Raw genomic sequence first — 22,029 nt, forward strand, 5'->3', positions numbered from 1 at the left:
AGGGCAACTGCAATGCTGATGAGGCCCTCAATGAAATTGAGTTTGACACCCCTGCCCTAGAGGCATTTAAAGAATCAACAGGAAAAGTATTTCTGATTTACAACTGAGACCAGGGTAGTGCATATGCTGTTGGACTGAGGAGATAAAGGTTGAAGTCCACAGTCAACCATGGAACACATTATTTTTCATTGTAACCTTTCTTACAGGGATATTCCTATTATGGTAAAATGAATGGAGCTCTCCTTATCCCTTTGAGCTCCCAGAGAAAAGGTGTGATTTAAAAGTAACAATAAATACACCGCATTTTAGCCAGTAAATATAATATTGATGAAAGGTTTGAATATTTTTAAAGTTAATTTAATCACGTACTTCTTCCCTATCAAGGTATTTTTGGTTTTGTCTGAATTATGCAGTCAAATTATAACATTTGATTACTTTCACTCTTATTATAGTCCTTGTTTCTTCTGCTTTTAACTAACAATTAAATACACTAATTATTTTTATTCCTCCATTACTCACAATTATTCTAATTAGATTTTTTAATTTTTAAAAGAAAATATATTTCAATTGCCATTTCGTTCTTGTGCAATAATGTTTCACTTAGATCTGATGACAAAAATCCACCTTTGATTTGCACATAGCAAATGTTCATGTGTTTTGCCAAAATGTGTCTCCTAGATTAAGTAAGAACATCATCCTGATTATTTTATATATATGCTGGACATATACAAAGGACATAGTTCTCCGTAAAACCATTAAACTTTTGGGTGGGTTTTTTAATGGATTGCATTAAAACAGTGCATTCACCATTCATTGTGTTTGTCTCAATCATACAACATTTGTTTTATCTGATCTGATTAAGCACTAGACAAGTTGTGCACCCATAAGTTATCATTTCAGAGATATTTCCTTACTTAAGCAGAGAAACAGAATGACCAAGGGTGGGCAAAAAAAGCATGAGAACAGGAGCAACTTTCAACTTCCTGCCAGCTTCCCACTGAGTTTTCTTTTGGGGATCTGGCAGGGAGCACCTGAAACCCACCTTTCTTTCTTTCTTTCTTTCTTTCTTTCTTTCTTTCTTTCTTTCTTTCTTTCTTTCTTTCTTTCTTTCTTTCCTTCCTTCCTTCCTTCCTTCCTTCCTTCCTTCCTTCCTTCCTTCCTTCCTGAAAACATTAATATAAGCAAAGGGTCTCAACAATAAAGATTTATTTCTGAAGAACCTTGACAAATTAGTGAATCAGAGAAATTCTTAGAATTCATTAAGGCATTTGACAAAATAGACCACAGCCTACTTCTTGATAAGATAGAACAATGTGGGATAGAGAGTACCACTACTAGATGGATTCACAGTCAGAGATGACCAAACACACTCAGCATGTAGTCCTCAATGGAACTATATTTACATGGAGAGAAGCATGCAGTGGGGCACCTCAAGGTTCTGTCTTGGGCCCAGTGCTCTTCAACTTCTTCATAAATGATCTAGATGAGGAGATGAGATAGAAGAAGAACTGATCAAACTAGAGGGAATTTCTAACATTTTGGAAGATAGATTCAGGAAATGGTATAAGGTTTCCTGCCTGAGCAGGGGGTTGGACTAGATGACCTCCAAGGTCCCTTCCAACTTCTTCTTCTTCTTCTTCTTCTTCTTCTTATTATTATTATTATTATTATTATTATTATTATTATTATTATTATTATTATTATTATTATTATTATTATTTAGAAGGGTCTTGACCGATGGAACATTGGGTCCTATCTAACAAATTGTAGTTCAGTGGTGAGAAAAATAAGGTCCTGTATTTAGGCAGTTAATAGTTAATAACAGTCTTGTTTAGTAACATAAATTTTGGACTCAGTTGTGATCATAAGTCGAAGACTACCTGTATACATGCATTCAGTAGAAGTTCCACCATCCCATTCAAAGAAAAAAAAATCCCAACATGGACCTGCTAACATCAAAACTAATAAAAGCAGGGCAGTTCTGCTTGCAGCCGCTTTTACTGTTAAAAATAATTTCTGAGTTTTATGTGATTTTGTTTCCATTTTTTCAATATTTTAAGTTTAAATTGGTTATGTTGCTGATATATGCCTGTGAGTGGATGGGTGTGCATGTGTGTGCATGCACTATGTGTGTGGTATGCAAATACACTGGCAGCATGGTTGAAATGCCATACATTCATTTTAGAAAAACTCATTGAAAATGGGCCAGAGCAACTAATACAAAGGTAGCACCAGCCCTCCATCATGCGTAAGCACAATCAGACAACATACACACCCTGATTTATTTACACACTACACAGAGCCTGGCACTAGCTCATTCACCACTGTCTGTTCTTTACCTATAAACAAATGCAGGTCTGGCTACAGAAACGGGCTGCTTATCCCCAGCGACAGCATGGGGATCTATCTGCATTTGTCTGCACACAAAGCCATTGTTCTTCATGTTTGCTTGGTGAGGGCAATAAAATGTCCCATGTCTCAGCAGCTGTAAAACTGACCTAATTCACACCTCCCCATGGGAGTTCCTTCAGCTTCTCTGTTCTGAACTGCTTCTCTGTGCCTCTTTGCCAGGGAGAATCCAGATGACAGCAATTTTTCCTCATAGGGGATCACCCTGAGCCTGAAACCAGGTGTCAGTGGAAATCCCAAAATTGTGCTAGAAAGTCATGTTTGAGTTTCAAGCTTGGGAGCAGTCACTATAGCTACCGTGGCAGACGGCACCTTGCAAGTTGGTTTCCATACTAGCTTGGTTACTATTTAACATCTCCACCCACATTAGGCCTGATTAAGCAAATCAATAAGATAACAGGCGAGGCAGGTTTCCTCACCCTTTCTCCCTCCCTCCCTCCCTCGCCCAGCTTCTTTTCTTGTTATTTTACACTTTCCCATTTTCTTCAGAATTATACTGATGAGAAATGGTCAATGTAAGCACACAGCTAAGTGCTAAGATGGAGGCCCCTCCGTATGGTGAGTACACAGGCTCCTGTCTGCCTATCTTTTCTTGTTTTTGAAGAGAGACGCTCAAAGGTTGAGCAAAGCTGTGTACACTCAGGGCCGACAAATCCTGCTGTTTGTTGTTGATCTATGGAGACCTTATACGTTAGGCCAACACGCATTTCCTGGCTGTCCATGGTCTCGTATTCCCTGTGGTTGGCTTCCTCTTAGTCTGTTGGAGAAGCAGCACTGCTGCCCTTGACTTGAAAAACGAACAAGCATTCCTTGATCTGAGTCTGTTTTGTTTTTGAAGTGGGAATGAATTTGCCAAAAAAAAGTAGTTTAATGTAAAACCAGCAGGAAAAGAGGTTAGGAACTAAGCTCAGCTAACCTTAGATCTGAGACGGGAACAAAAGCAGGCTTTTCAAATGCATACTGAAATTTGTACCTTGCTCTTGTGTGTGTGTCTGTATGTAGGAGAAAGAGAGACCATGTCAAACCTCTCACAAAACTTTGCAAAAAGACTTAACAAATGAATGTAGATTTTTCTCAATGAGACTGATTTCTGAATTGATATATATGGAAGGACTGCACTGTGCTGTTCGAATGGCATAAAGTCACACTTATATTTCTAGTTATGATTTCTAAGATGGGCTGAATGGTTAACCTCACATTTATACACATAATGTATTTGTTGTCAGTAAAGATGATCATTAACGACTTTTCTGTCTGAACCATGTACCCATGCACCAGTCCTGTTTTGCACATGGATTTCTTGTGAATTAAACATGCACAGAAAAGATTCTCCCAATACACATTGTGTTGCCCATTGTCCTTTGTTTACAACAGTGGCAAGTTATAACCACCTCTTTAATCAACAAAACTAAACCCACCCACCCCCAAAGTTACAACCTACTGGAATAAGGATTTTTGTTATGTTATTCATAATACTTGCATATTGTATATTTTATATTAATAAATTATGATTTATTGAATAAATCGCAGTGGCTGGATATAGTCAACCAATCACTACAAATCACAACTTGCTAAGCTTGAATTAAACAAATAATATTATGCTTTGCTTGTTGCATGAACCTGTATTATGTGGGTGACGAGAAAATAAATGTTTGGAATTGAATCTCAGAAGCTAGTGAAATTTCTGCTGGACACTAAGACTTGATCTGGTTCACATAACACTTTGCTACAGATAGTGGTAATCTGGAGTTTTCTAATCCTACATAGTGCACACCAATTTATATTTATGTAAAGCATTGTATTCTAGTCATCCTCAAGCATACCCCATAAGATGGTCTAGATTTAGCATGCTGTATGAACCCAGCTATAATTTATATCTGGCTATTCTTTTGACTCTAATTAGTTAATTAAACCATAATTGCTTAATGCAATATATTAACTCCACCTAACTATAAGCCTAGCAGGCTGATCTCAAAGTTTTAAGGGCTGCAACCTTAGATCTGTGTGAGCATCTAATCATCTGACATAAAGACTCACCCTTTAGAACAATGTAGCTCAGGTAGGAGGTCTTGTGGCTCCACAAAGTTGTAAACTTTTAACATTGCTATGTGGTTTTTAACTATATAGGCATTAACTATATTATATATATTATATATGGCCTAAGACAATTCCTTTTCACTCAATGAAATCCAGACAAGCCAAAAGGTTGGGCACCCATGATATACCATTTTATGTATATAGCTAGTAAAAGGTAAAGGTAAAGGTTCCCCCGCACATGCGTGCTAGTCGTTTCCAACTCTAGGGGCCGGTGCTCATCTCTGTTTCAAAGCCGAAGAGCCAGCGCTTGTCCAAGGACGTCTCTGTGGTCATGTGGCCAGCATGACTAGACGCCAAAGGCGCACGGAACGCTGTTACCTTCCCACCGTAGTGGTCCCTATTTTTCTACTTGCATTTTTATGTGCTTTTGAACTGCTAGGTTGGCAGAAGCTGGGACGAGTAACAGGCGCTCACTCTGCTACGCAGCACTCGGGATTCAACCCGCCAAACTGCCAATCTTCTGATCAACAAGCTCAGCATCCTAACCCCCTGAGCTACTGCGTCCCTTATATAGCAGTACTATGTACCAAATTAAACATCGGAAAGCAGGCAAGATGTTGCCAAAACACGAGGCACCTGGAGCATCAAAATCCAGTTCAATGAGCCCAGTAGCCTTAGAAAAGGTGCAGATGAGAGAGAGAATCCTGTGGAAATGCAGTGCGTAAGGTGAAAGGTAGCTTCTCCTTACCCTTATTTGCACCCTGAGAAAGATACCCTCACACACACATACCTTGGGGGGGTCCCCCTCCAATGAGGCTTTGGGGGAGTCCCTGGTTGCAAGCTGGGCTGGCGCACATTTGTCTTGCAAACTTGGAGAATTGCGTGAAGGGAGCGTGAGCCCAGCAGGGTGCCAGGAGGGGGAGAGGAGAGAAGTGAGGAAGAAGAGGAGGAGGAAAAGGAAGCAGCAGGACTGGGAGGAGGAGGTGGAGGCAAAAGGAGAGATAGCAGAAGAAGCAGGAAGAGGGAGAGGAGGAAGAACGTGGAGCTCAGATGTTGCAAACCAGTTGCAAGTGCAGCCATCGGAGGACCTTGCATTGAGCAAGAAGGCTTCTCCCCTGCCACTTTCCCACCCCTGTCCAGAACCCTGCAGACTGGCAGTAGAAGATGCACTTTCAGCACACCTCCAGCTGTGTGGCCCGGTTCCTAAGTGCCCGCAGCCCATTACTGGTCTACAGACTGGGGGTTGGGGACCCCTGCTATAAACAATGTAATCTATAGGTGGGATGAAGCTGGCTCTGATAGTGAAAAAGAACTTCATAATTCCATTAGCCAAAGGAAGAGTTGCCCCACTGTAGGAAGAAGGTGTTAATATATATTTTTTTGTCTAAAAATAAGATCATCTTTACCTTTGGATTGTTCTTTTTGATTATTTAAATAGAATTATTTAAAATTTCAACTAAAAAGATAAAAACTAGTGTGAACAAAAAGGAATAAAAATAAAAATAAAAAGTGGATAAAAGAAAGAAAAAATAGAAAAATAGCAAAGAAAAAGTAAGAATATAGTAGAGAAACATATATAAAGAAATGACTTCCCTTTTATCATAACAAATATAAACAATTTCAGTAACTTATCACCTTCTCTTAAAATACAATAAATGATTTCTTCTTTCTGTATTCTATCTCTTATCTATAAAAAAAGTCTCATTATTCAGTCCTGATCAGCAAAGGTGCATTTCTGGGTCCATTTTTCAAAAATATCCTTCAATTTAATATTCTGTATTGGTAAGTCAAATTTGAGTGTTCTTCTTCTTTAACTGAAATCTTTAGTTCTTGTTTGATTGCCTCTGATGTTCAACCAAAGTCTCATCCATCAGGTTTTTTAAAAAAGAGAGTTTGAAACAAAAGCCTTTTCTCAAGGGAGGGATTTTCATAATTAATTCCAAATTTTTATTTCAAATCCATCTGGACCCTTTGTTTTCTAACTTTCCAAAATCAAAAGTTCTAATCCTCCTTTTGCTTTTTATTCCAAATATACTGTATATATATTTATTTTTAATCCTTACATTTGTATTTAAAACAAATTGCCAGAGACCACTATGTTGCAGTCTCCTTGCAAGGAGCAATTGTATGAGGCACCGGTGGATAATTTCAAGTCAGTGTATTTCCTGGCCCTTCATTCCGCTGGGTTCATTGTATGCAGAGCCATCTTCAGTTTGGAAGTTGCCAAAAAAAATAAATAATTAAAGCACCTTTGTATTGTTCTTGTTAGGAGAAAATCTAGAACCTGTTCAACTATAATGTTGCCTTTCTGCACAAAGGGTGAGGGACACCCTTAGCATGTATTCATTTCCTGTGATTTCCTCATATCATTGACTGTAGTGTGTTTTCCTTTAATTTTCCCTTCTGATTGTGAATGAAGCACTTTGTGCTTGGAACAACATGCCAGACAATCTGCTATAAAGTTGGTGAGTAAGGCCAGGATAAACATGAAAACGGATTTAAATGCAGTTGAAATTAAATATATGTTCAATATGATTTCTTTAAAGACACCTATTGAATATTTTTCTCCTACTATCATCTTTTAAGTGATATTCTGCACACCGCTATTAGGTTTCTCTGGCTAAATTGCAACAAATGGTTTTGGGATAGCTATGCTACCAAGCGGGACTCCCCTTCTGTTTTTGTCAGGTTTGAAATTTGATGCTATTGTGAAACCAATATAGTGCAAAAAGGTGATTTTGTTTGGTTTCTAAAACTTTGGAAGTCTCTTTTTTTCTGACGGAAGGAATTACAATTTTAGATGATGGTGTCAGGCAAACAAGCTGGAGACATCCAGAATCACTAGAAAATGGCAACGTCTAGATAAAACCCCTTTTTTCTTTACAAGATTTTTATTTTTTATTTTTTTATTTTAATTCCATTTATATCCCGCCCTTCTCCGAAGACTCAGGGCGGCTTACAAGCTTAGCAGTAGCCTTCATTCTATGTATATGCCTGCTTATTAGGGCTTTCATACACCCCCCAAGCGGCATTATTACAAAGTCAGCTTAATTGCCCCCAACAATCTGGGTCCTCAGATGAAACATACCCTTAGTTAATTAGTAAAACATTTTGTCTGGCTTCAATAAAAAAGGAAAATATTCCAGCCTAGGGGTTTAAAAAGCATAACCCCAAAGGGAAATTGGTAGGAGAGGGAAATGAGGAAAATGTTGGCATTTTTTGAAGTTACATCTAACTAATAAGCAACTAGAAAATTTATGTTATCATTTTGCCCAGGCTTAATTTTCCTGTATACTCTTTTCTCACTTTTATCCTATGATATAGAACCTCAGAGAGTATTATGATTAAATGGATGTTTGAATCTCAGTATCTTACCTCCCAATCAGCTTTTAAAATGCCTGACTGTATTGGCCCTAAAGCTTTAAAACTCATTGATATGGATTAGTACAATGTATTGTTACAATAGTGATTGAGATATTGAACCCAAAGAGATAAAACAAACCTATAAGGGGTCATGTATAACTTTTAATTTCTGATGGCAAAGGAGAAAGACTGGATGTAAATGGGGGAGGGGGCTTTAATTGTGTGATCATAGTCACCATTTTAAACATTTTGATTCCCACCGTGGGCACCCTGCTGACTGGTGTTGAAAGAATAATTTTGACAGCATCAGACTACTGCCACAATGAATAGTTGCAATTCACTTTCCAAATTTAGCATGGACGGTATCAACATGCCTACAAGACGTTAATTCTGGGGTACCAGTTATGTGGCAGTTAGTATAAAAACACTTCTATTGTAAGGCAAAGGGTCAGCTTTGTTTGATGCAGAACTCAATGTGATTGTGAATACATTTCATAAGTTGAAAGGAAATTAAGATTCTAGTGCAATTCTATAGCAAACAAAATTTTCCAATTTTCTATCAAGCCCACAGAATGTGCAATAGATGTAATATACACAACTCTTGAAAATGCAGTGATGTGTCGTGTGTTTTATTGTTTTTCTGAATAATTGCTTCTTAAATCAGTCTGTTCAACTTGATGCCTTCAAGGAATATAGGATTACAGCTGTTGTAGAAACAAATTTTTCAGCAAGTTCATTAGGAAAATGTGGGAGAAAATTTCTACTCTATATCTATGACTCTGCTGACACATATATTGTTTGTGTGTATTTATATATAATATAGAAAGCCCAGTGTAGAACCCAGAATCAGATGGGGTTGCCGAACTGAAATATTTGGTATCTCAATGCTGTGTGTACTTCACTCATAACCATGCAGATGTGCTTACATAAAATGCCAAGCTTCAGTAATATTAATCTTGCTAGATTTTCTTTCGCTTAGCATGTTGTCAGAATCCAACCTGCTTGGTTAGATTATTCAAAGGATTTTATGAACCCAGGAAATCAAGTTAAGTATGTTGTACGAAGAGACAACAATAAAAGTAAGAGACTTGGGCAAAGCAGTTCATTTATTTCTTTCCTTAGAAACAACACAAAAATAAGAAAAAGAAAAAGAAAAAGAAAAAGAAAGAAAGAAAGAAAGAAAGAAAGAAAGAAAGAAAGAAAGAAAGAAAGAAAGAAAGAAAGAAAGAAAGATTTTTCCCCAGATAGCATAGAGAAGTGGAGGATTAACCTATCCTCCCACATTGTCTTGTCAGATCATTTCTGCATTTGTTTCTAGCATTTTTTTTCATTCTTCAGCCAAAATGGTTTACATATAAATCAGTGGGGGGTTGGGGGCAGGCATACCACCAGCAATTTAAAAGGCATGACACAGGAAGAAGGGAAAAAACAAACTCATCAGCCAATGCTTCAAGTTAAGAAGAGATTTTAAATCATGATTGGATAAAATTTGGATAAGGAGAAGTTGGTCTTTTAATGGGGTGGATCATTTGTCCTGTTTCCCCACCCCCCTTTTGGGGGGGGGAGGGAGGAAACAGCCAGATGGGAATGGTGTTTGGAATTTGCTCCAGAAGCTTGATGTCCCTTTTCATTGTTTATATTGCTGAGTCCTACGTTTGAGAGTTTCTTACCTGCCTTTCTGTCCATGTGAGATAGGTTGGGCTGAAAGAGTGACAGGCTGAAAGCCATCTGATGTGGTTCTGCCATCGAGAGTGAACTTCAACCTAGGTTGAGGTCTTCTTAGTCCTAACCCAACATCTTAAGCACTACATTGGCTCTTCATTTTCTTATATGTGGTACATATTTTGCTACTGCTGAAGGGGGAAATGTCAGAGGAGCGACATGTTGCATTTGGTCAGCTGCAAGCTTCTCTACTCCATAGAGGTGAAGTACTTTGATTCAGAGGGGATGCAACTTTTCTGTGTAATATGTCACTCAAGAGTGGGGAGTGCCTTCTTTATTCTCCCTCTTAACTATATTGATATAGTGGAAGAAGGCTGTCTTACTCCAGAGAATCCTTGCAGGCCATCACATTGTAATAAATAACAATAGAAGTACAATATAATATTTATGTAGTCCAGCATTAAATTAATATTAAAGCAACCAATGCTGTACCCTAGAATTTATTCTTGCAAACCAAAATGTTCCTTTGCACCATTCCTAAGAAATTGTTGTGCCACAATCTGAAGCAGTATGGTAATCAGGTGCAGTCTGACACTGCACATTGCATGAAGCCAAAGAATAGCTTAGCCGATTTTGCCACAGCATGCTGGGTGAATTGAACGTTGCTATACTGAAATGTGAGGCATAGATTATGGTTTTGTATGTTGTGTTAATCCTACAAATTGTGACTTTTTCAGTTAATCTTGGTTAAACAAGGAACAGCTCAACATAACATACAAACAAGGTCATTATAGGCTTTACATATTGTGTTAAGCTAAATTTTAGCTTATTTGATTAGACTTTAATACACTGTTTCTAGGTGGAAGGGAAAAAAATCCGATTTTTCATTCATTTTAATTCATTTTTTCATTCACAACACTACAGTGCAGACCTACTCCTATTGCTCAAAATGCATATTGTTGGTTGAGCAACCTCAAATGGAAACAAATTCTTCTAGGAAATGGATCATCTGTTTTAACCTGGGATTAAGCAGGGAGATGCTTCACCCTGGAGACAATTTTTGCTATAAAGATGGTTATACTTAATCAGACTTCCAAGCCTTGTTGATTCTACTAACAGAAGGGAAAGAAGAGGGGGGGGAGAGGACATGCTTCAGGGCCAAAGACAAATTATTCTTCCCCCCAAAATTATAAAATTACACAAACATATGGTGATGGAGAATGTAGCATGAATGCCTTGCAGCTTAATTCATCAACATATATCTGGGGAAAGATGAAGGAATTATTCTGTTCAACATGAGATAATCTTCAGTAGAGTATCTGATAAATTATTTTTAAAGAGTACCCTTGCCCTGGCTCCAGACACGGAGGAAAGCCCATCTGATGTATAAATTAGTATTTAAAATTATCGCATGAATATACATTTTTGCAAAACTAGTAAGTTAAAATATAGTGGAAAGTTATTTAAAATGTCCAAACATAATTCTATTTGATTATGGAATCATTGACTTCATTGGACAAAGTCAGGAGAGAAAGAAATTGATAAAGGATGCATCAAAAAAGAGAGAGAAGGGAGTCTTAAAATGGTGATGTATATAGGATTAGATACATTGAAAAGTTCCAGACTATGTATAGAATAGAAATAAACAGCAAGAAAGAACCACATGAAAGTGTAGCATCTACCCCGCATTATATTAACAAGATGATCCCAGAAGAAATGGGTTATTACTTCATTGGCAAAACATGAATCCCAACTTCAATTCTCATCACTTCCAAATGAATGATAGCTTGCAGTGTCACTTAGTGTCACTTGCACTAAGTGAAGACACAGTATTGTGATAAGGTAAAGGTAAAGGTTCCCCCGCACATGCGTGCTAGTCTTTTCCGACTCTAGGGGCCGGTGCTCATCTCCGTTTCAAAGCCGAAGAGCCAGCGCTTGTCCGAGGACGTCTCCGTGGTCATGTGGCCGGCATGACTAGACGCCAGAGGCGCACGGAACGCTGTTACCTTCCCACCGTAGTGGTCCCTATTTTTCTACTTGCATTTTTACGTGCTTTCGAACTGCTAGGTTGGCAGAAGCTGGGACGAGTAACAGGCGCTCACTCTGTTACGCGGCACTCGGGATTCGACCCGCCAAACTGCCGACCTTCTGATCGACAAGCTCAGCGTCCTAACCCGCTGAGCCACCGCGTCCCTCTTAGTATTGTGATACTTGAATGTAAATATAATTCCAGAACATACACTTCTTTAATATGGAAACTTCAATATTATCATGAAGTTTTACATGGATTCCACATTATGTTATCTATCTGCATCTTCCATACATGTATTTCCTAGTATTTAAGTTCTGCTTTTTTTTCTTGCTACAAGAAATTGACTATGGATGGAAAGAACATAATAGGAAGATATTCTTTTTTAGAGCATAATAGAAAAAAAATGTATAACTGAATTACAGTGAAAAAAAGTTGCATGGAAAAGACAGAAGTTATTTTTGCAACTCCTCTCTTGACTTGCCATGTATTTATGGCTTCAAAGCCATCTACAAAATAAATAAAACTGGCACATTTTCTAAACAAGTTGTAAATGGTCCACTGGGATCCTTCCCAAAAGTCCTAACTCCAGTGAAGTTGAATGTTTGTTTTGCTTGTGATTTTCCCCCCCTACATTTGACAAGCAGATTATGTAGTTTTTTTTTGCTGAATTAGATTCTGAAATAAACTCAGTTTAATAATTTTGGAGCAATTTCTTTGTGGATTCTCAAGACTGCCACTGAGTTTGAAAGTTATTGCCAGTATTTTAATGACTGGGAGATTAGCTGGGAGGAATGAGGACAATCTGTCCCCAGTGTTTTCAGCCCATAGTAGTCTTTTGTCCTAGGTCCGCCTACTTTAGGAAATCAAATTCAATAAAAAAGGTCCTTCTCCCAGCAACACAAAAATATGGGGATTAGACATGTCCTTCTCATTTGCCCATATTGAGCACTGGGTAAATGTTACTAATCCTTCAGCCATTGTCAATAAGGTATTTATAGAGTATCTGTTCCTGGATAATCCACAGATACATATACAAATGGCACAGGAAGGATAGTGGTTTATAGCACTCAGTCACTTAAAAAACTTCAAAACAAATGATGACCTTATAGAGTCGGGTGCTCTGGAAACTCATAATACAACTCCATTATTTCTTAACTTAATCATCTTCTTTAATACAGTAGTACAAAGAAACACTAGGAAAGAACCAGGCAAATAACAGTTCTCCTCCAGCAGAAGAGATTATTTACTAGATTATCCCTTGCCTCTACATTTCCACAGCACTGGAAATATTTCTCTTGGTCTTGTGGAACATCTCCAGACTTTCAGAGCATATTTTCAGGAAGTATTATAGGACTGCACTCCTCTACTGTCTACCTTCCTCTTCTTGGCATTAAATCTGGATCCAACTAACTATTACTAATATATGTGCAAGATGAGATATATTTAATCCAGAACCAATACTTTGACCCAATGGATACATCTGTAATTTTGGAGAGCTTGTTGTAAGCACTGACATAATATACATGCAACTAGACTTATTATCCATTTGCAAAATGGTTACCATTATGATGAGCATTTACTAGAACTTTAGCTGGAAGCTCAAGGAAGCTGGATGATTGCATCCATACCATGTACTCCCATCCCCAACCTGTGCTGCAGTTTTCCTTAATCTGGTGCTGTTAAAGTATAACTGCCATAATCCTCAATTAATATGACCAGAGATATGCAACTTAGTGTCTTCCGCAGTTTTTGAGCTACAACTTCCACAGATTCTTATGGTTTGACATAACTGCTGGATTAATTAGATTTGTAATTCCCAAACTGGAGAATACCAGGTTATTTATCCCTGAATATGATCCTTGTTTATACTGGTTGAAAATAAGAAGTGGGGTTTCTGTACAGAGTACGAATGCCAGTATATGCCTATTTCAAAAGTAATTAGGAAAAATGCTTCAGATCATGCACAGATCAGCAATTCTCTTTTATTTATTAAAGCAATCTGGTTTTTTTAAAATGTTCCATATGTCTGGAAAAAAGTTGTAGCTGCTTTAAGAGTTGAAGTGTTAAAGAGTTAAAGTGGCACCTCAAGTCATATTGATAATAGAAAGGCCTCAAATTGTATCAATAATGACAAATTGTGTAATGTGCTCAGACAAATAGGAATTTCAGAACATCTCACTGTCCTCATGGGAAATATATAGAGTCCTGAAAGCCACATTATGTGAAACAGATTAGCACTTGGTTGGCAAGGAGGGAGACAAAGCTATATACTCTTCCCTTGTTTAATTAACATATATGGTGAATATCTAGTAAAGGAAGCTGAATTGGAAGAAGATGAGCATGGTTTTAAAACTGGATGAAGAAACATCAATAATTTGTGCTATGCTGATTATATTACCACAATAGCCAAAAATGCAATGGATATGCAAGGTCTATTAATGAAAGTCATGGAGCACAGTGAAAAATTAAATATAAAGAAGACCAAACTAATGACAGCAGGTACAACTACCAGCCTTACAATTTACAGTGAAGATATCTAAGTGGTAAATGGTAAATGGCTTCTTCCTGTTAGGATCAGCCATCAACTATAGATGCAAGCAGTCAATACACTGCAGACTAAAACTTGGTAAAACATCCATGAAATCCTTAGAAAAGATGTTCCAAAGGTACTTTTTCGAAAAGGCACCAAGAAAGTCCATCATGACCTGGATGATTGAAAATCTCCACAGATGCTTAGAAAAGATATTCAGATGCCATGTTATGTCTATAGTATACCTTCAAAGTTCAGAATTGTGCAAGCAATAGTATTCCCTGTGACACTGCGGAAGTCAAAGTTGGATTTTAAAGAAGCAGGATTGAAAGAATGTTAATGTCTTTGAACTTTGGGTTTGAGAAGACTCCTGAGAACAATGTGGACAGCCAAGAAAACAACAACTGGATCACTGAACAAAGCAACCAGAGTTGTCACCCAAGACACAAATAATCAGTCTTAAATTGTGATTATTATCACTTACTTTGGAGTGAGAAAGGTAAAAGGAAAAGGCAAGAGGTTGGTCAGCAGCAAGGTGGGTGGACTCAGTTACAGAGGCAATGAGTGCAACTTTGGAAAACCTTGGTGGAGCAGAGCCTTGGTGGAGCAGTGGGCTAATGCCTCCTTAAGTAACACCAGCTGACTCAGTTACAGAGGCAATGAGTGCAACTTTGGAAAACCTTGGTGGAGCAGAGCCTTGGTGGAGCAGTGGGCTAATGCCTCCTTAAGTAATACCAGCTGCCTGCAATTAGTGCAGGTTCACATCCCACCAGGCTCAAGGTTGACTCAGCCTTCCATCCTTCCGAGGTAGGTAAAATGAGGACCCAGATTGTTGGGGGCAATTAAGCTGACTTTGTAATAATGCCGCTTGGTGTGTGTGTGAAAGCCCTAATAAGCAGGCATATACATAGAATGAAGGCTACTGCTAAGCTTGTAAGCCGCCCTGAGTCTTGGGAGAAGGGCGGGATATAAATGGAATTAAAATAAATAAATAAATAAATAAATAAATAAAACCTAAAAGATCAGGTTTGGGACAGATCATCACAGAGAACATTTATGTAAGTGGTTACTAAGAGTTGATGTTGACTAGCTAACATCAATATCTTGATAGTACATAATCAAAGCTGCATTAACAGAGGGAGAGAATCAAGATCATGTGGAGTGTTAATACTACTGTATAATGTCTTGGTAAGGCCACACTTGTAATACTGCATTCAGTTTTGGTCACCATGATGTAAAAAAGATGTTGAGACTCTAGAAAGAGTGCAGAGAAAAGCATCAAATATGATTAGGGGACTGGAGGCTAAAACATATTTATTTAATTGGATTTATTTATTTATATAAAGAACAGTTGCTGGAATTGGGTATGTCTAGTTTAATGAAGAGAAGGACCAGGGGTGATATGATAGCAGTGTTCCAATATCTCAGGAGCTGCCACAAAGAAGAGGGAGTCAAGCTATTCTCCAAAGCACCTGAATGTAGGACAAGAAGCAACGGATGGAAACTAATCAAGGAGAGAAGCAACCTAGAACTAAGGAGAACAATTAATCCGTGGAACAACTTGGCTCCAGACGTTGTGAATTCCCCAACACTGAAAATATTTAAGAAGAGATTGGACAGCCATTTGTCTGAAATGGTATAGGGTTTCCTGCCTGAGCAGGAGGTTGGACTAGAAGACCTCCAAGATCCCTTCCAACTCTGTTATTCTTTTCTTTTCTTTTCTTTTCTTTTCTTTTCTTTTCTTTTCTTTTCTTTTCTTCTTTTCTTTTCTTTTCTTTCCTGTTCTGTTCAGCAGGGTTATTGTTTTCAGGATTGAGCAGGGCCAGAAAAATAACAGACTGTTTAATAAAAAGCAAAATAATGCTGAGGTCATGCAAGGTCAAAATCACTCTTTCTGAATCATTTTGAAATGTGCGTAGTTTTAACAAGTATATTGCAACATATGTTATGGCCTAAATAGGATTATTATATCTGGACTGCAAAAAATTGGAAAACAGATGGAAGCAAAACATCAAGGCTGTCCTGACCATCTTCTACTGTCACTTGGATTTTTCTGCCATCTGTTCATCATCTGGATATACCTTATCAGAAATTTACTGTGGATATTTCTATAATTCTGGCACTTCTGTTTGGACTGTTGCTCAATGTTTACATGTAAAAGTTGCTTTCCAAGGTAATATAATTTTTGTCAGTGACCTTAATTGTTGTCATTATTTAATCTTTTTGTTATCAAACAATGCAATGTTTTTCCTGATTAACACATGCTTTAATCATACATGATAATTTCATATCCCAATCAAATTTAAATTTTAAAATCACTATCAATCACTTTCAGAGTAAGGGCATGGACTCTTTTTGCAGGGATATTTCACTGGAAAAAAAAGTGCCCCCTCCAAAAGAGACATGTTATTTTACAAGTTTTGTGAACATACTTTTCTATTTTCATTTCAATTCTCTCTCAAGAACTTTGTATGAGAAGCCCTGGTCTTAATTAGTTTTAATTGAAAAAGTAGATATGCAGAGATGAGCAATTATGTTATCATTTGAAGAAAAGGATAACTTTTTCCCTTGTGGAAAATCTAAGGGGACTACGTAGATTACTTCCATAACTGCTACAAGAATGGGGCAGTTCACACAAGATATAAAGCTAGCAGCCATTCTGTTTCCTGAAATAGTGTTGTTCTGTACCGCCATACCTCTTCACTTAGCCAATGTCAACAGCGATCTGAGGAAACAGGCAAAACCAAACACTTAGATACTTCTCAGAACAAGGCTCATAAAACCTGCACAAACCAGAATACGTGGCACGACACCCTTTTTCCTTGTCCAAATCAATAATCAGGTCTCATTAAAAGTGTTTGCTGACATGTAAGTGATTCCTATTGTAGACTGAGTTTCTAATGAAGAGTACTGTCTGAGGCCTGGCTTCCTTCTTCCCAAGTTATGCTTAATACAAGCTCACTAATTGATGCCAGATCTGCTTAACTAGAGATTTGTAAAGATGCACAATGCATGAATAATAATAAAATAATAATAAAAAAATCTTTTATTGTCAAAGTACAACATGTGTACATTGAGATTAGCTGAGCCTCCCCCTGTGCTCTCTCCCCCCAACACACAGTGACAACAAACCCTCCATCCCACCACACTATGTGAACCAACTACACCACACACCGGCCTCCCAAGTCAATTCTGCATAAGATTATGTCCCATTTAAAAGCCTAACAGCCCACGGATAAAAGCTATTTTTCAGCCTGTTGGTACGGCTGGCTATACTCCTATATCTCCTACCGGATGGTAGGATAGTAAAGAGATACCGTCCAGGGTGTGAGTCATCCCTGAGAATCTTCCTCACTCTTCCAAGGCAACGAGCCCTGGCGATGTCATCCAGTGGTGTCAGGGAACAGCCCACAATGTCTTGTGCTGTGCTCACCACCCTCTGTAATACTTTCCTATCCGCGGCTGTCAGACCAGCATACCAAACCACAATACCATACGAGAGGACGCTCTCTATGGTAGACCGGTAAAAGAGGGTCATTAGCTGTATTTCTACCCTGTTCTTCCGCAAGATCCTAAGAAAGTGAAGCCTCTGTTGGGCCTTTCTAGCCACCTGGGTTGTGTTAACTTTCCAGGTCAGATCTTCACAGAGGTAGTCTCCCAGAGGAAACTCTCTCTACACAGTCCTCCCCGATGTAAAGTGGGGCAGGTTCCTCCTTTTTTCTCCGGAAGTCTAACACCATCTCTTTCGTCTTGCCGATGTTTAGGTGCAAGTTGTTGTTACTACACCATATGGATAGAACCACTTTTATATAAACTGGATGTATCTATATTTCTACCCATTGTAAATACCATTTCTGTCCTAGGTTGTCAGTCCGAGTAAAAGAGCTTGGTTACTAGAGAGGAAGAAATCCCACAATTCCCCTTAAGTAAATACACGCCAGAATTTACTTATCTCAAAATGATTTTAAAAAATATGAAATTTGAGGGCAAGAAATCAGAACATTCAAAGTACAAACATTAAACGGAGACTTTTTTTTGTTTAACCCCAAACTCTTTTCAGATCTTAAGCTTATCTTTGTCTAGTTTAAGTGAATAAAATGAAGTATTACCTCCAATTATGAGGCCATAACATTGTCTGTAGCTTTTACTAATAGTTAGAAGAAGAAGAAGAAAGAAGCCACAGTTGGTGTTTGTAATAAAAACACCAAACAACAGAAAGAAATAAGGGCATTTAACTCCGATTGTAGGATTAGAGACTGAGCTGTGATTTTAATGTTAACCTCAGTAAGCGGCAGTATTTCTTGTTATTGACAATGACAGTGTCAACATTTAGGGAAGTTAGAGCTCTACAGTTCAATTATTATACTTGGCCTCTTTTGGGAAAACTCTCTGTTGACATTGGTGCGGTTTCCTTCATTCTCTCTTGCCTTTTTAACACGCATCATGGCAGAACTTGAATTAAAACATTTGACCAGAATCAGTTCAAGTCAAACCTGAGCTTTTCCCAATGGCATGGACAATCACTTTTGCTTGGGACAGGAGCAATGAATAAATGATACATGAAATGAGATTTAAGGGTTGAAAAAGGATCAGAAAAAATTTCCATGCAAGAAAATAAGGCTTTCTTTTTCTTCTGTGAGTTTCAACAGCAGCAGCTGAATCTACTCACCCTTTCTATCCTGATAGGCAATATACTCATCTTATCAAAGTTCATCTAATCCACTTTGAAAGTTCTCTTGAAGTTAATTTTATTATACTTTAATTAGAGTACAAAGGACAAATGAAAATGAGAATAGTGGGAAAATGGGAAAGGGGGAAAAGGGGAAAGAGAGAAGTGTAAGATGAAGGGGCGGGGGAATGAAAAAAAGCATTAACTTCCGACTCTTTTCAGTGAAGTAGAATGAACATAATAATGTTACAACCTCAACTTCTTACTTTTACATACTCAGTATACACTAGCCATTTGTCTAACAAAAGGAAAGCCTGATAAGCACATCCCAAAGTCAAAGGTTTTTTTTCTGTCTCAAGCACAAAACCCAGATGTGGTTTCTAGACAGAAACAAGGTTAGATGCATTCTTCTTCTCTTTGATCAGAACAGTTAATTTGATCATCTCCATCATTTCTCCAACCAGTTTTCCATTGTAAGAATTAGTATATCCTTCCATTTGTTTTGCGCCTGTTCCCAAGAGCCCGAATTTGGATCATGTGATCGTGGACAGTTGTAAGTGCAAGGAATGGTTCTAAGACACTTTTTTCAGTGCTGTTGTAATTTTGAATAGTCACTAAATGAATGCTTGTAAGGGGAAGAATAGCTGTACACCTATTATTTGAGCTGGTGGTGGCTGACCAAACAGGGAAATTTGTGGCATTTTTTTTCCCTCTTTTACAATGTTCTAACTGAATCGTCCCATGAAACATAATGGAGGAAAGTTCAAGAAATAGAATTTTGTGTTCCTTGAGAGCAATTATAGATAGTCCTTGACTTACAACCATTCATTTAGTGACCATTCACAGTTACAATGGCACTGAAAAAGTGACTTATGACCATTTTTCACACTTACCACAGTTGGGGCATCCCCTTGGTCATATGATCAAAATTCAGGCACTTGGCAACTGACTCATATTTATGACAGATGCAATGTTCTAGGAGCACGTGATCACCTTTTGCAACTTCTGACAAGCAAAAGCTATGGGAAAGTCAGATTCACTGAACAACTGTGTTGCTAACTTAATAACTGCAATGATTCACTTATGGCAAGAAAGGTCATAAAATGGGGTAAATGCACTTAACAAATGTATCACTTAGCAACAGAAATTTTGGGCTCAATTTTTTATTTTTATTTTAATTCCATTTATATCCCGCCCTTCTCCGAAGACTCAGGGCGGCTTACAAGCTTAGCAGTAGCCTTCATTCTATGTATGTGCCTGCTTATTGTTCTGAACCAGCCCTCTTCTAACAAACCCCTTATCAGAAAGAAGAGACTGGAGAGCGTCCAAGGCTAAAAGGCTTCTGCCAAGATTTAATTACGCAGTTAACAAAAACACTAGAGCTTGTCTTCTCAAGCGGAAAAGTTGCTTTCAGCAACCAGCCCCTCCCCAAACACTCCTTTTATAGAGAGCTCAGGGCGTGGTCTCCCTGTGCCTCCTCCCGAGGAGTCCCATAGCCTTTCTTTGTTTGTTCCTGCTCGACTGCCTCCTGCGTCGGGCGTCCTTGAACAGGGCCAGCTGTGGGTCATCATCCTCCGCACTCTCGGGCTCACGCAGCTGAGAAGAGGTCCCCGGCTGAGGACTCTGCAAAGCCTCCAAACCATCATCAGCCGGTTCGTCTCCCTCCTCCCCCTCATCTGAGTCCTCCGATACGTCGGAGCCGGCTGTCGGACCCACAGGCTGGCCCTGAGTCACAACACTTATTAGGGCTTTCACACACACCCCAAGCAGCATTATTACAAAGTCAGCTTAATTGCCCCCAACAATCTGGGTCCTCATTTTACCTACCTCGGAAGGATGGAAGGCTGAGTCAACCTTGAGCCTGGTGGGATGTGAACCTGCACTAATTGCAGGCAGCTGGTGTTACTTAAGGAGGCATTAGCCCACTGCTCCACCAAGGCTCTTGTGGTCATAGGTTGAGGACTACCTGTATTATATACAGTGCATGTATGGGATTCTCTTCCACAAGTTACTATAGAGGCCTTCAAGTCAGCTCATAACGTATTTTAGTGAAATTCATGGAAAATAAGTAGTTTAATGATGAAGAATCTATGTATTATAGCTTCAGTTTCATGCCCATATATCGCTTGGCAACTGTTGTTTGGGTATATGAACAGGAGCAATGCTGTTACAAAGGCCTTTCTTGAAAACTTTTCAATGGCATATTTGGGTACTTTGAGAACAGGACACTGGACCATCCAAGACTTTTTAAAGTGTCTTTTTAAATTTCCTCAGTTATCAAATCACTAATATGATGTCACTCTTTTGTTCTATGTTCTGTTTTTACTGGAACAGAGGTGTCAAACTCGCCATGTCATGTAAAGTGTCACGACTTTTTCTCCATTGCTAGAGCTGGGGTGGGCGCGGTTTCGGCATGGCGCATCCAGCCCACGGACCAGCAGTTTGACACCCCTGTACTAGAAGGTAAATGGTGAGATGCTCCCTGCTGCCCTCTCTTGTCCCTTGGGATATTGATATTCACTAAGAATAGAATAGAATAGAATAGAATAGAATAGAATAGAATAGAATAGAATAGAATAGAATAGAATAGAATAGAATAGAATAGAATAGAATAGAATAGAATAGAATAGAACTGGAAGGGACCTTGGAGGTCTTCTAGTCCAGCCCCCTGCTCAAGTTGGAGAACTATACCATCTCAGACAAGTGACTGTCTGGTCTGAGCTCCAGTGATGGAGCACCCACGATTTCTAGAGGCAAGCTGTTCCATTGGTTAATTGTCATCACTGACAGGAAGTTCCTCCTTAATTCAAGATTGCTTCTCTCTTTGATCAGTTTCCAACCATTGTTTCTCGTCCTTCCCTCTGGTGCTTTGGTGAATAACGTGACCCCCTCTTCTTTGTGGCAGCCCTCAAATACTGGAATACTGCTATCATGTCTCCCCTATTTCTTCTTTTCTTTAGATTAGCCAAACCCAAGTAACACAGCCGTTCTTTGTATGTTTTAGTCTCCAGGCCTTAAAAGAGCCTTGGTGGAGCAGTGGGCTAATGACTTGAAGGCCTCTATAGTAACTTGTGGAAGAGAATCCCATACATGCACTGTATATAATACAGGTAGTCCTCAACCTATGACCACAAGAGCCTTGGTGGAGCAGTGGGCTAATGCCTCCTTAAGTAACACCAGCTGCCTGCAATTAGTGCAGGTTCACATCCCACCAGGCTCAAGGTTGACTCAGCCTTCCATCCTTCCGAGGTGGGTAAAATGAGGACCCAGATTGTTGGGGGCAATTAAGCTGACTTTGTAATAATGCCGCTTGGGTGTGTGTGTGAA

General features: G+C 38.7%; 1 protein-coding gene across 1 annotated transcript in view; it reads left to right on the top strand.

Moving 5' to 3' along the window:
- Positions 1-2,915: 2,915 nt before the first annotated feature.
- HNF4A (hepatocyte nuclear factor 4 alpha) overlaps positions 2,916-22,029 on the top strand; it is a gene marked incomplete at both ends in the record, with an annotated part of 69,404 nt that continues 50,290 nt past the window's right edge. Inside the window, one exon of the mRNA XM_083358831.1 lies at positions 2,916-2,967. Within this exon, the coding sequence (XP_083214957.1) occupies positions 2,916-2,967 (52 nt within the window). The remainder of the gene's footprint in view (positions 2,968-22,029) is intronic.

This window comes from Vipera ursinii (assembly GCF_947247035.1).
Source record: "Vipera ursinii genome assembly, chromosome: 3".
NCBI lineage: Eukaryota > Metazoa > Chordata > Lepidosauria > Squamata > Viperidae > Vipera > Vipera ursinii.